The sequence below is a fragment of the Gobio gobio genome (genome assembly GCF_949357685.1).
Source record: "Gobio gobio genome assembly, chromosome: 16".
NCBI lineage: Eukaryota > Metazoa > Chordata > Actinopteri > Cypriniformes > Gobionidae > Gobio > Gobio gobio.
The window spans coordinates 40121051-40134750 of NC_137109.1; the positions used below are offsets into that span (position 1 = coordinate 40121051).

General features: G+C 38.5%; 1 protein-coding gene across 1 annotated transcript; it reads right to left on the reverse strand.

Annotated features, from left to right (window-relative positions):
• Window positions 1-1049: 1049 nt before the first annotated feature.
• Window positions 1050-10585, reverse strand: qdpra (quinoid dihydropteridine reductase a). Its single transcript, XM_079838252.1, has 7 exons — window positions 9718-10585; window positions 9412-9504; window positions 8366-8462; window positions 8110-8250; window positions 5666-5774; window positions 4662-4745; window positions 1050-1680 (listed from the first exon to the last, which is right to left on the reverse strand). Exons 1-7 carry the CDS (start codon window positions 9802-9804, stop codon window positions 1578-1580), a joined length of 714 nt encoding a protein of 237 aa, XP_079694378.1. The 5' UTR covers window positions 9805-10585; the 3' UTR covers window positions 1050-1577.
• Window positions 10586-13700: the final 3115 nt, after the last annotated feature.

A 13700-nucleotide genomic window follows, 5' to 3' on the forward strand; every position in this document is an offset into this window, starting at 1 on the left:
GTTGATTGTTGTGCATGTTAGCGAAGTTGCTTACTAGTGCCATCTAGAGGGGAGGTCATGGCAAGTACTGCACAGGAGGTGAATGCTATATTGTGATTGTTGTTAATTGTGCATCTAATTAACATCAAACAACTCGGCTTACATTTGTGAATAGGATACAAATGCCAAAATGTGCATGCTAAACATTTGGAGGAGACAATGTTTGTCCTCTATCATTTACTTCGTTCTCTTTCTCTCACTCACACACACGCGCGCGCGCGCGCGCACACACACACACACACACACACACACACACACACACACACACACACACCTTCTAGTATCCTCACACTCAAGTTACCATGGCTGAACTAACCACTTCCATCTGTACGCTCTTCATTTATACCGTCACCACGCTAGCCAGACAAAATGGCTTCCACATGGCAATCAGACAGAAGAACAACAACTGCAGGGAAAGAAGGAGATTTAGCCAACAATATCCAGCACTGCAGAGAGAAACCACCAGTCAGACAAAACAAAACAAGACAAGATACAAGAGTCAAGACAAACCTTGTCTTCACCACATCCTGACTGAACACAAACCATCAGCAACTATCTGCTCAAATAAACCGACAATAAATGAATGAGAGAGAAGACAGGATATTTTTTGTAAAGGCCTATTACTGTGCACTATTTTTTACCTATACACATATCTGTTTTTACAGTCTATGGGTAGAACTAATATCTCTTAAAGGAACAGCTGTCCTTAAATATAATTATTTTATTATTCTCGCATTTTTTTTTGTAAATCCATGTGCTGTTGCATTTTTTTCATGGAGTACAAAATATATTTTATCTTTATAGGCTAGTCTTTTGCATCTCAATATCATTCTGGTTATATTTTTGCAGCAGTGGTAGCTAAGCTAGCTACGGAAAAAAGCTGAGGGGTGGAAAAAAATTGAGAGCTGCAAAAAATTACAACATATACAGTAGATTTGAACTGACATGGGAATAAATTACAGATTTTTTTTTATTTACATAATCTATTCCTGCAAATAATACATTTAAAAAATACTTAATGTACATTTTATTTTCAAATAATGACATCCATGTTGACAAAACATTGTTTTTATTTGTCTTTATTATGCAATTATGGTCCGTACACATTAAGCACCAATACAATGTACTGGAGAGAAAATACTTTGAGGGAAGATACAGCATCCACACAGGATTTCATTTGAACCGGTAATCACATACACTCACAATTACACAAACTAAGGCCACTTCTCTGAACAGAAGACTGTACGTTTCACACACAACAGCGGCACACATTTTGTTGTCAAGACGGAAGTCACAAACGTACAGGCTGTAATTTTATGTACAGCACATGTAATGACCCGACAAAAAATATGCAAGTTATTACTTTGGTCAATCTGAGATACTGTACTGTGTATTTCCAATGAGACTGGATAAATGGAAATGTCACATCTCCACACTTTCCATCAGTTTTGCTTGACCTCTGCTGCACAGTATTTTGGTAAACATTTCTCTCCTCCACTCTTTATATCTTTGTATTTCACTTTTTCTCTGTTCCCCCTTTACTGGGCCGCCGAGGCCTCGGTTTTCCCCCCAGTCGTCACCAACTGTATGAGGCTGCCTGAGGCTGGCCGGTCTGACCCAGTGGCCCAGCCGTAGAAGGTTCTGGAACAGAGAAAGAAAGAGAGACAGGTGTAAAATGATGGTGGTGAAGGATGGGTAGAGAGAGAGAGTGTGAGATAATGAGAACAGAGATGGGAGGAGGGAGACAGAGAGAGGAAAATAAGAACCGAACAGCAAGCCTTGTTTACTCTGGAACATTTGGGAGAAACTGTAGACATTTTAACCCATTATAGCAGCTGAAGTAAGACTACATATTAATTACCTTTAACACAAAGACTATTTATACTCCTCCATCTCTCATGTGCTTCTCTAATCCAGCCGGGTTTGCTGTGGCTCCTCTGGGATTATGGAGTTGCATCAAAGCCTCATTCTAATCTGTGCTGACGGGCAGGAGAGATTTGGCCACAGTGGCCACATCTGAGCGAGATATTCTAAAAAAGTGCTAAGGGGCCGTTCACACAGAACAAGTTTTTGCATTCCACATGTTTAGGGGCCAAGCACCAAAGTCATCATTGGTCTTCTTCTTCTTCGCCCGTTTCTTCCGCTTTGGAAGTCTATGGCAGCCCATAGAACCGCTTGCGGGAAAGTTATGAAATTTAGCATACAGAAACCTTTTCGGCGCAATGTCACCTACTGGTGCGGAGATACAAAAAAAGGGCTGTTTTTGCTTCTAACGGTTCACCCAAAAATCATACAAGTGGTCTCGTTAGATTCGGGGCGGCATGGTGAGTCGAATGATATCCAATTTTCCCATATCAGCCATTTTGGGAGTCAGCCATTTACAATTTTGTAGTAAAATGCTGTATTTTATGAACGAATTGCCATATTGTTATGAATCTCGGTATGGACCATCGGCACAATGCCCTGAAGGAGCCTGATAAGTTTCGAGCCAGTGCCACCTAGTGGTAAAATCAAACAAGTTTGTGCAACGTTGTGATTTAGCGTTTAAACAACTTTCGTGAATATCTTCGAAACCGTTTGTCCGATCAAGACCAAACCATTGTAGGAAAATTGGGATGAGGGAAAAGCGGGATGATTGAATATTAATGGCCAAATGGGAGAGTTTCACCAAATTTGACATATCTTGCATATGAGGACACTCTGAGGACACACAAAAAAAGCAGTGGGACTGCGCCACTGGGTGGTGCAATAATTGAACAAAACATAAGAATTGGCTCAATTTTGGACATGCAGTGTCTCTGTCTCAGTTGCTATCATTGTCCATTATGACATTGGTGTACCTTGAAAAACATGGCCATCATTTTAATTACAAAATGACAAAAAAGATCCAAAGCTATAACTGCAATGGTTTTGCTTATTGCTATATTTTACAAATGCACTGGCATATCGTTACAAAACTCAGTATGTGTTCGGCACCATGCCCTGAAGGTACTCAAAGTTTCAGGGCAGCGCCCACTTGTGGTCCAAAATTGTAATGAAATTACATTAAAAGCAATTATATCTCATTACAACTCAATGTATTTATGGGATTTCAACCTTTTTGCTTAAAATTGTCTCCAATTGTCTTTATTTCCTCATTTTTGCAGTTGGTCTGCTGCTAGCTTGCTTGTTTAATTCTGTTGTGCTTGGCCCTGATAATTGCTGCTTAGTTATATATTTCCAATGTTTTTTTCCCATGATGTTTTATTAACAAATTTGGGAGGAACATGTTCAAATTACCTATCCAATCAGCACGAGAGGAGGCCTATATATACATAGCAGACTAATCTATGTTCCTCGACAGTTTTCTCCGTCCCTCGACCACCCCGTCTCCTCACTCTTACCTGGTTACTTTCCTATCCAGGGATACGGGGGAATACTCTAGGTTCCGGCCAAATTACGAGTTCGGAGCCCTCCCCTCAGACAGCAAGCCAAATACACATACTCTTTACTCTCTCTGATTATTTGTAAGTGTGAACTCGTGAGCTGTTTTTCTATGAACTATATACTGTAGACTGTTTGACAGTTGCGGGCACATCTTTTGCAGCGTCCTGCGCATGACACAGTCTAAAAACACAGTACTTAAGTTAAGCTTTTAAAAAATGCTTCCCTAGACATTGTGTATTATTTTTTTTTCAGTTCCACCGCCCTGCATCACACATTTATTAACCACAAAAATGTGTTCTGTGTGAATGGCCCCTAAATCATTTCTTATTCGTTTCTGTGAAATCGAGAGGCATTTGTGTTAATATCAATTCCACTGAATATAAATGCATGCATTTCTCTAAAAGGTCTGTGCTTGGGTTGATGCTCGACATTATTCACTTAAATTCTGTTGTAATTCAATCATTCAAACAGGGTGTGTTTGCTTCTAAGAGGCTTTTACAATTGCCTGTGGCTTTTTTGGTTAATATTACTGAAGCAAATCAAATGTAACATTTGAGGAAGGTTTTTAAGACCTGATTTTAAACATTTCTATTATATGGGAGTGAGATTTTCTGTTGAATTCAAATCTGGGGTAACAATAATTCTAGGTGGATGACATGAGACCATGAAATAATTCATAAAAGTGGATTGAGGATTAATATTCACAATATCCAGATCCCTGAATAACATGAAGCAGACATCGGGTCTCTTTTGGAAGAACATTACTGCCCTCTTCTGGTGAGAAATTGCAGCTTCCTAGTTCATCCCATTGTTGGAAACTGTCCTCACTGCAGCCTATAATGCGACGACGTACTGCATCAGATCCAATATGTAGTGGACGCATGCTTTTTATTTGTCCAAACCTGTTGGGCACAAAATCCGCCACGCAGTCGATTCTAAAAATTTAATTACTCCTGTCAATTACAGTGCTGATTGCCTACAACAGATACTAACCCCTAAAACCTAAGGGAAAAAACATGTCCACTACATATTGGATTTAATGCAGTACGTCATTGCACTACAGGCTGCAGCGAGGACATCTTGCATTGTTGAGGCTTTTTTTCTATTTTCCAAACAGGTCTAATCTCCGATTCATCACACTATCAGCAAACGTAATGAAATCTGGTGCTCAGTGGACATGGGGAAAGTGCACTCACTCTGCGATGTATTCCAGCGGTGTCCAGCTCCCAAAATCTGCGTCAGGCATGAATTTTCTGTTCATTGGTGTATCCAAGGTAACCCTGGAGGAAGATGACATAATGTTGTTATCTTGGTGGTAGATGAGACAGTGGAACAGAGCCTGCGGTACTAGCTTAGACTAGCCTGGCCTTTTGAAAACACTCACACCTCATACGTTCAGTTAATGCAAAGAGACAGCCGTCAGAAATGTACCACGCAGGTCACTAGAGCACAAATGACAGCAGACGCTTGCACACACAGAAACAGCATTCATTTATATAACATATGAACATGGATTAATGAATACTTAAAAACAAAAGGCCACAAAAAAGAACCACATTTACTTTCTTAATGCATGTCCCTGGTGTCTTTGTGATGGATTTGTTGGTACACACCATTTCAAAGAAAAACTTTTTTCTAATCATTCAAAATGTAATATTGTTTGTGGTCAGCATGTTTTTTTTTTAAAGAAATTAATACTTTTATTCATCAATATTAATAAAATATAAATGTATATGTCAAATAAATGCTGTTAATTTACATTAATCAAAGAATCATTAAAAATATATCATGGTTTACACAAAAACATTAAGCTGTGTAACTGCTTTCAACAATGATAATAATAAGAAATGTTTCTTGAGTACCAAATCAGCATATTAGAATGATTTCTGAAGGATCATGTGATGCTAAAGACTGGATTAATGATGCTGAACATTCAGCTTTGCCATTACAGGAATGAATTACATTAAATTATTCCATTTTATTAAAATAGTAATTTCACAATATTACAATTTTATTGTATTTTTGGTCAAATAAATGCAGCCTTAGTGAGACACAAACATTACAAATCTTATTGACTGCTACTGTAACATTTAAGTTAAAAATAGCCTAAACACTACTTTAAGCAGTACTCAATATTTTCAGGTTGGATCTTGGGAGGAAGCATAACTAAAAGATATGATGATTTGACAGATGCTCTTACGGAAGAATGGCCACAGCTCCAGCTCCAGATGGAAGACCGCTGTTCTCGCCAGCCAGACTTTTGCACAACTGATGGACTGCAGCCTTGGCCATGCCGTACCCAACCATTCCTACATTCAGAGAGAAGCGTCAAGAAGTGAATGGAGAACAGAGCCCTCTTCACATGCTTTGTGCTACAGCTCTCGCTCCATACAGCAGACTATGGGACACAATGCATGCGCACACAGCACTTGAGAGCATGCCAACAACACAATTTGCCTAACAATGTCTCACAGGCAACAGCTGTGGCTTTGAGGTTTGGTCAATAATAATTTGGTTGGATGCCTCAAGCTGAGAATAAAATGGATTTTGCAATACAAAACAAGCAAATTGAATATGATTCCTCTTACACAGTCAGACTATTTTTTCCCCTCACCAGTGAAATTTTTCTCTCACTTTGTGCAGAAATACCAGTGTATTTTAAGGGGTCACATCATGAGGAATTACATTAGATTTTGTACTTTAATACCAACTCAAAACTTCAGTTCAAAAACACCATCTATTGGAACAAAGCTGCAAAAACAGCTCATTCGAAAAGATCTAAAACAAAATCTTAAAATATGACTTTAATGTCCTGTCTTAAAGGCACAGAAAAAAGTGTCAATGAGAGGGTGAACATTTAGTTTTTAACAGAAATGATAAATTATTTACTCATTGTTTTTTTTTTTTTAAAGATTTTATTATCTTCCAGAGGGTGGATGGAGGCAAGGAAATTGTAAAATCAAAAGAATATTGCTTACCAGCACATTTTGTATATACATTTTTCAGTAAAAGAACAACAACTAGATAGTTAGTTAGTTAGTACTGGGAATACTTATATATTTTCAAAGTAGTGAGCTTGCCTTTCCAGCTCCTCCTCTCTGGATGTTTGTTGGCTTTGCATCTGGAATCAATAACCAGCATACTTGATGTAATAAGGGGGTTAAATACTACTTTTTTCCCAAGAATTTTTTTTTTTCGCCCTCAAACCCAAAATGCATTATAGCCGTTCCATAAAACTACCAAAAAAACCTTTAAACCCACAGAGCCAATAAGAAAGAGGGGTGGAGAAGCTCCAGAATTCAGTGTTTTGTGAAAGTTTCAGCCATACTGCATGACCCTTCATGACTAAATGAACATTGCGGGTCACAGTTAAATCACATGTTCTGTCTTTTGGCTTTGGCTTATTCTCTTTGGTATGTTTGATTTCCAGACTGAACTTTAGATTTGAGGTCAGTCAAACTCAGTACGCCAGGACTTTGCCGATATCTCGGCTTTAGAACAGATTTTATGTATTATAAAACATTTAAAGTCGATGATTTAAAACTTATTTTATATATATTATATCAACAAATCAATTTTAAGATCCCCTAAGTCATATAAAATGCAACAATATTCTGAGGGTTTGGTGTTGGAGGGATGTGTTGTTGGTAGTTCCCATGTTTTATTTATATTTAATTTTCCATTTTAAATTAAGTTGGATGTTACTATTAGGGTGTGGTTTCATTTCATTCTTAAGTAATTGTACATTTTGTTTTTGCATAAACCATTAAACGTGTAATTACAAAGACTTTTATTTAGCAAAATTGCCAATAAAAATATTTAAACACAAAATGCACGTCACTATCATGATAACTGTCTCACTTTTCAAAACAGCCATCTGAGTACTAGAGTTTCAGCTTGTGGTGTGACTAGCACATGATACTGATCTTGTATGGTTGTAAGAGCTGACAGCCTGATCAGAAATGTTCACCAGAGCTTGCTCCTGTCTCTTTGAACGAGATACATCAAACGCTCCAACTAGAGGTTCCTTCATAATCATATCAAAGCAGTGTTCATCGCTGCAGGGCATTTCCTGTCTAAATCAGTTCTGTTCTGTGTGGGTAAGGACTACAAACTCCTAAACACAGTCCACATGTGTTCCCATCTCCAAAAAACCTGCTGACTCATTTCCCCTCCCAGGCCTCCCAGCCAATCAGAGCAGTCTGCTGATGCTGGAGATTTTGAATAGGCTGGAGGCGACCTCTGTTGTGTGCTTTATTGAGTTTTGTCACTAAAAGAATGAACCGAACATTTCACATCTAAGGCTATGAAAAGATTTGGAATGTGAGGCAATATATAAAACTAATTAAGTACAATGGATGTGACAGCCAATTCAAAACTATATACACTTATACTGGCAGTGAAAAAGCCTTGCTGTTATAAATGAATTCTATTACTGCCTTCACCCACCTAAGGGAAAACCTCATGATGTCGGTGTTTTCCTTCATTAACAATATAATTTAACCACTTTGGGGTATAAGTGTACACAATAAACATCACATTTTGAAGTGTCCTCAGGTAAACCTGTGCTGAAAATGCATTTACAAAATGCGTTTTCCAGTAGGCAACATATAAGGAATATAAGGATAGATGGTCCTACTGTACCTGGAGTGCCATCCAGCGAGGCCTTTGCTCCAGAGAGAGTCAACAGGCCTCCTGGCTTCAGATGGAGCGATGCAAGATGACTGGAAATGGTTGAGGTCCAGACACTCTGTTTCCACATCATATCAGTGTTCTTATACAAGTCTAAAATGAGTAAGAGAGAGAGAGAGAGAGAGAGAGTTGATACTACTCCAGCAAAATCAATTAAATCATGAACTGAAAAAAGGAAAATAAAAATAAAAACTATAAATACGCCCACCTTTTGAGCTACAATTTCCTCCAGCCCATCCTCCAGCCACACAAACAATGGCGTCAACCTTGTGTTCCCCCAGCAATGTGGCTACATCAGACGTCACCTGCATTAAAAACCATACTTTTACAATTCAGCGGAAACAACAGTGCAAACTTAATGAAGACTTGTGACATAAGGCTTTTTCACACTACACTACTGTACAAAGACCATTTTAACTCTGCGTTACACACTTGTAATTTTTAAGGAGGAGGATGAGCATCACTTTTAAAGTCAGCATGATATGGAAGTTGCCCTAGTCTTTCCTTCCCTATTATTGTGATGCATACATGAGTGAAATGGCTTCTCAAACAAGAAAAAATGTAAGGCGGAATTTGATTTTGTCCAATGAGAATTGATTGGATCATGCGGTTTGTTATTGCTGTGATGTCAGAGAAAAGAAGAGATGTCGCTGAAAGAGGGAGGGGACGTTATTTTGACTAAAGATTACGAGGACACATGAATTAAGAAAATAATGAGGTGCACGGAAAATCATAATAAATACTTAAATAGTTTTGATTTCGGATTATGATTCAGATTATAAAATGATGGAATGTTACAGTTGGTGATTTCAAAACAGACAATCTATTATAATCTGTAAATACTTCATTAAATATTCATGTGCTTTGCACAATCCCAGAAACGTTCATGTTATGTCCGAGTATAACAATGCAGAACATCAGCGGCGAACCTATTATCTGGAGTGATGAGGAAAGTTAACAGCAATTTCAAGAATTAAAGTGCAATAGTGTTACAAGACCACAAAACAAGAAACACAATGCGGTGCCATAAAGAGGACAGTTCCAACGGTGTGCCATTTAACCGAGACTATTATTAACAGCATCTGAATTCAATGACAGACACAATAAGGCCAATAATGAGAAAAGATTGCTTGTCCAGAACACATATGGCAAGACAGGAAATTACTTTAGCAGTGTAAATGGAAAGTAAATGGCAGCATGACAGGCACTTTAATAAGCCCTATGTGTTGACGCCAGGACATTGGCTCCACCCACCTGTGCGGCTTGATCAGTGAATGACTCGCAGAGCTTCACCAGGACGTTTGCGTTCGCTTCTTCATTCGCTGCTATGTCAATGCTGGCAACCCACTTTAACACAAAAGAAACACGTTATTGCTATGAAACAAGTTAACAATGCATGCTATTAAAGTAGGCTTATGTAGCCTATGCAAGTATAATAATAATGAAAAAGCAAAATCCCTATCGCATCCACAGGTGGTAGTAGTTTGAGCACACGCACCAACTCACACTCACTGTGACTCGGCTCCTATGGAATCAAAATAAAGAATAGTTTCTACTCACCCAGCCTTTCGACCTAAAATAATGCACACATGCCGAGCCGAGAGCTCCTTTTCCTCCGTAAACAAGGACACGGTTCGCAGCAGCCATGGCTTTTCTTCGCTGTGTGAGACGCTTCAGCAAATATGATGAGTATCCTCTCAGCGCAGAGAGAGAGAGAGAGAGAGAGAGAGAGAGAGAGAGAGAGAGAGAGAGAGAGAGTGGGATACACACGCGCTTGTGTAGCGGTTAATGATTGGTTCAAACCGGTATTCCGCCCTAAACGCCACAGAAAATTCAAAACATATTTTAAAAAGATTAGGCTAAAACTCGGTCCTAATAATTTAAACGAAGTAAAAAAAAAGTGTTAATTAATATCAACTCACAAGAGAAAATCAGTAGTAGCCTACCTTGACACACTTTTGACTCAATCAAATATATTTCAGGGTGGATTTAAAAAAAGTGAATTTCTAGATACGTCTCTTATATTTTATAAAATTACAACATAAAACATATAATGAGCCTAACATTTATGAAAAAGAGATCTATTAATTAACAACTATTTGAAACAAAATCAAAATCACTGAAAACAAGCAAAAACATCCCTGTGTGACGACAAGTCTCCATATGGCTACTCCTCACTTTATGTAAGTTTCGATGTTTTAATAGTTCAATTGTTCTAAATAGGACTGTATTTGAATCACGACAGTATAAAATGAACCAACACTTTTGTTCATAAGTATGTAGATCAGGGGTGTCCAACCCTGCTCCCGGAGAGCTAACGTCCGGCAGATTTCAGTTCCAGCCCTACTCCAACATACCTGTCTGTAATTATCTAGCACCCTGAACACCAGGATTAACTGGTTCAGGTGTGTTTGACTGAGGTTGGAGCTAAAATCTGCAGGGTGATAGCTCTCCAGGACCAGGGTTGGACACCCCTGATGTAGATAATAAAGTACAAAGTCCTCCCATCTCTTTTGCCAAGTCATGGTGATGTAACTTTGGCAAGCCATGTTGCTGGCTATACAAGCAGATCAAATACATCTACCTCAGTGGTGGATGGCCGTGTCAAAGTGCATGAAGAACAAAGAACAATTATAGCAAGTTAGCAACCATAGACCAAACCTTGATAATGTTAGAAAGTCAGTGAGTAATATATTGCAGCCTAATTGTGCAAGGCTACTTCGTAAACTTGTGTAGTTATTTTTCAATCCAATTCAAAATTACACAAAAGCAGTCATGTAAATCTCCATGGCATTTTGATTCCTTGCATTTAATATAAAGATGATATACTTCATTATCAACAAACAAAGAGCATCTGCTCCATGTTAATACGGAATGTGTCCATTTTTACCACAAGAGAGCAGCATGCTCCTATGAAGAACCAGAGATGTTGTGAAAGCACTTCACATGCTCTCTTGGAAAGAGCAGGGGCTTCGCAAGCAGGGGGAGAGGTGGGGACTGACAATAGGGGGGGCAAGAACCATGGGGCCAGAGGACCTATACGATTTCTACTGAGATGTTGCATATTATGTAGAGCAGTACATTATCTAATATGATTACACTATAAGCCAGGGGTTTGGGCATACCTGCTACAAGCACTCTACATTATGCATTGCAGCCTTCAACGGATGGTTCACCTAAAAATAAAAATTCTGATAAATTTTCTCACCTCTAGCCTATGTGAGTAAATTATAAAGTGGTTCAGTCCAAATTTTCTGAAGAGACACGATCGCTTTATAAGATGAACAGATTGAATTTAGACTTTTATTCACATATAAACATTTAACTCACACACCAGTTGTGGTAAACGGAAGCTGAAGCATGTTTGCTTGACGTGTGAGAACCAATGAGGTTCATTCTCGTGTTACACACAGCGCCGCCGCTCCCACCACGCGCTGCACGTAGGGCACCAAGTGCTGAGGGGCCCCCCAAAAAAGACCCCACCCCCCACTTTGCACTTTGGTCAGAGCGGTAATAATGCGATTAAGGTGTTTACATGCCTGTTTATTGCGATTAAAATCGGCGTACACCACATAGTTTAATGCGATTATGGTTACTACGATTATGAGTTTTATCACATTAGCTTGGTTGAAGTTTTGCGAGGTAAAGTTAAGTAAATCCCATTATAATCACATTATGAGGGTGCATGTACACACACTAAATGTTTAAATGTGAATAAAAGCATACATTTAATCTGTTCATCATATAAAGTGATCGAGTCTCTTCAGAAAATTTGGACCAAACTGCTCAATTAATACGGATTCGTTTTACAATCTCTTTATGAACTTTTTGAAGCGGTAGTGGTAGTTGCGTAGCTATCAATTGAGAGACAGAAATCTCTCAGATTTCATCAAAAAGATCTTCATTTGTTTTCCAAAGATGAACGAAAGTCTCACGGGTTTGGAACGACACGAGGGTGAGTGATTAATGACAGAATTACATTTTTTGGGTGAATGAACTCTTTAAGTCTAATTGTATATGCTTTTACAGATGGACAGATGTTCTACACATCTTCAAAAGAGAACCTCAGCAGCAGTATATTGTAATGAATGGCTTTTGGTTTCATATTCCAACACTGGGGACTCAACAGGCAGCAGAGCAGCGTTATTAACCCCAAAGGGAAGTTTCTCTGTTTGAACCTATACTCTCTCTACATTCAATATTCACCAAAGAGTTTCTTCAGGCTCTGTAGATCCCCTGAGTGAGTGATGAATACATTAGCTGAATACATGACAACAACAAAAACAGCAGTGCTGGAAACACTGAAAATCACAGCAGCTACAATGGTTCTGGCCAAATATTTTGATATGTTAGTAAACAAAATTATTATTATTATTTTTTTTGTAGTTTCAGTGATGTCTGCAATACATTATTGTAAATATCAGGGTTATGTCCAAGTCTGTTTACCTTCATTGTGTTTTGGGGTGTGTCTCCATCAGCTCTCTAGGGAGTCTCAATAGCAAAATCCTTCCAGTGCACTGAAATGTTCGCTCCCTAAAAAGCCAGGGGTGCCCAATTCTGTACCTGGAGATCTACCGACCTGCAGATCCAATCCTGATCCATCACACCTGTCTATAATTATCAAGGATTGGGCACCACTGCGATATACTTATTCACAACATCGGAAGCTATAGGGAGCTGATTGAGACGCACCCTTGGTCTGCATCTCAATATCCAACCTAAATAGTATGTGACATTAGTAGCTAATATTCAATACTTTTTAGGGTGGATAATATGCACATTGGGATGCAGGGTTGGTTTCGTTTTCCCTTTTCCCATTTTGCCTGTGTTTGTCCCATAGTTACTCATTAGTGCACTGTGCATATAGTTTCTTATGTTAAATTTGTCATGTCATTTATTTTGAAGTGGTTGCGTCCTATGATTTTTATTCCTGTATTTTCCTGTGTTTTCCAAGACTTTGTTATTGAATTTCATGTGCCGTGCGATTATACAGTCACCCAAATCGTTACAGTAAATGAGACAAAGATGAGTTAATTAAATTCTCAGTATGTAATTGTGTATGGCCACATTATTGTTTTCTGATGCAGCAGATGATCATCTATGCTCATGGCCAGAATTTTTATAAGTGAAATGTTATGAAGAAAAGCCATGGGATTGGATTTGCTTGTCTTTGTCATATCTGTGGCCGTCTTCATTTGTCTTATTGCATTATCAGGCTCATTGCTTGCTGTCATGGCTGATAATAAGATGTCATGGCTGACTGTCATGCCACTGTGGGCCTTACGATTATGAAGTTTGATGAATTCAATCTAGCCTGGACGGCCACTGAAAATCTAAATTTTCTAATCAAAGGCTGTGCAGATAGATTTTGTCCAATATTCTACCCATCAAACCATATACAATATGTGAAATTTTCAATTTATTAAACAATACTGCACTCAGAAAATATTCAGACGCCTTTATAGACCCCTTTATATTTTCATATTTTTTTGTTTCTTATGCTTAAATGCCTTATGCTAAAATGTAATACACATACAGTAGGC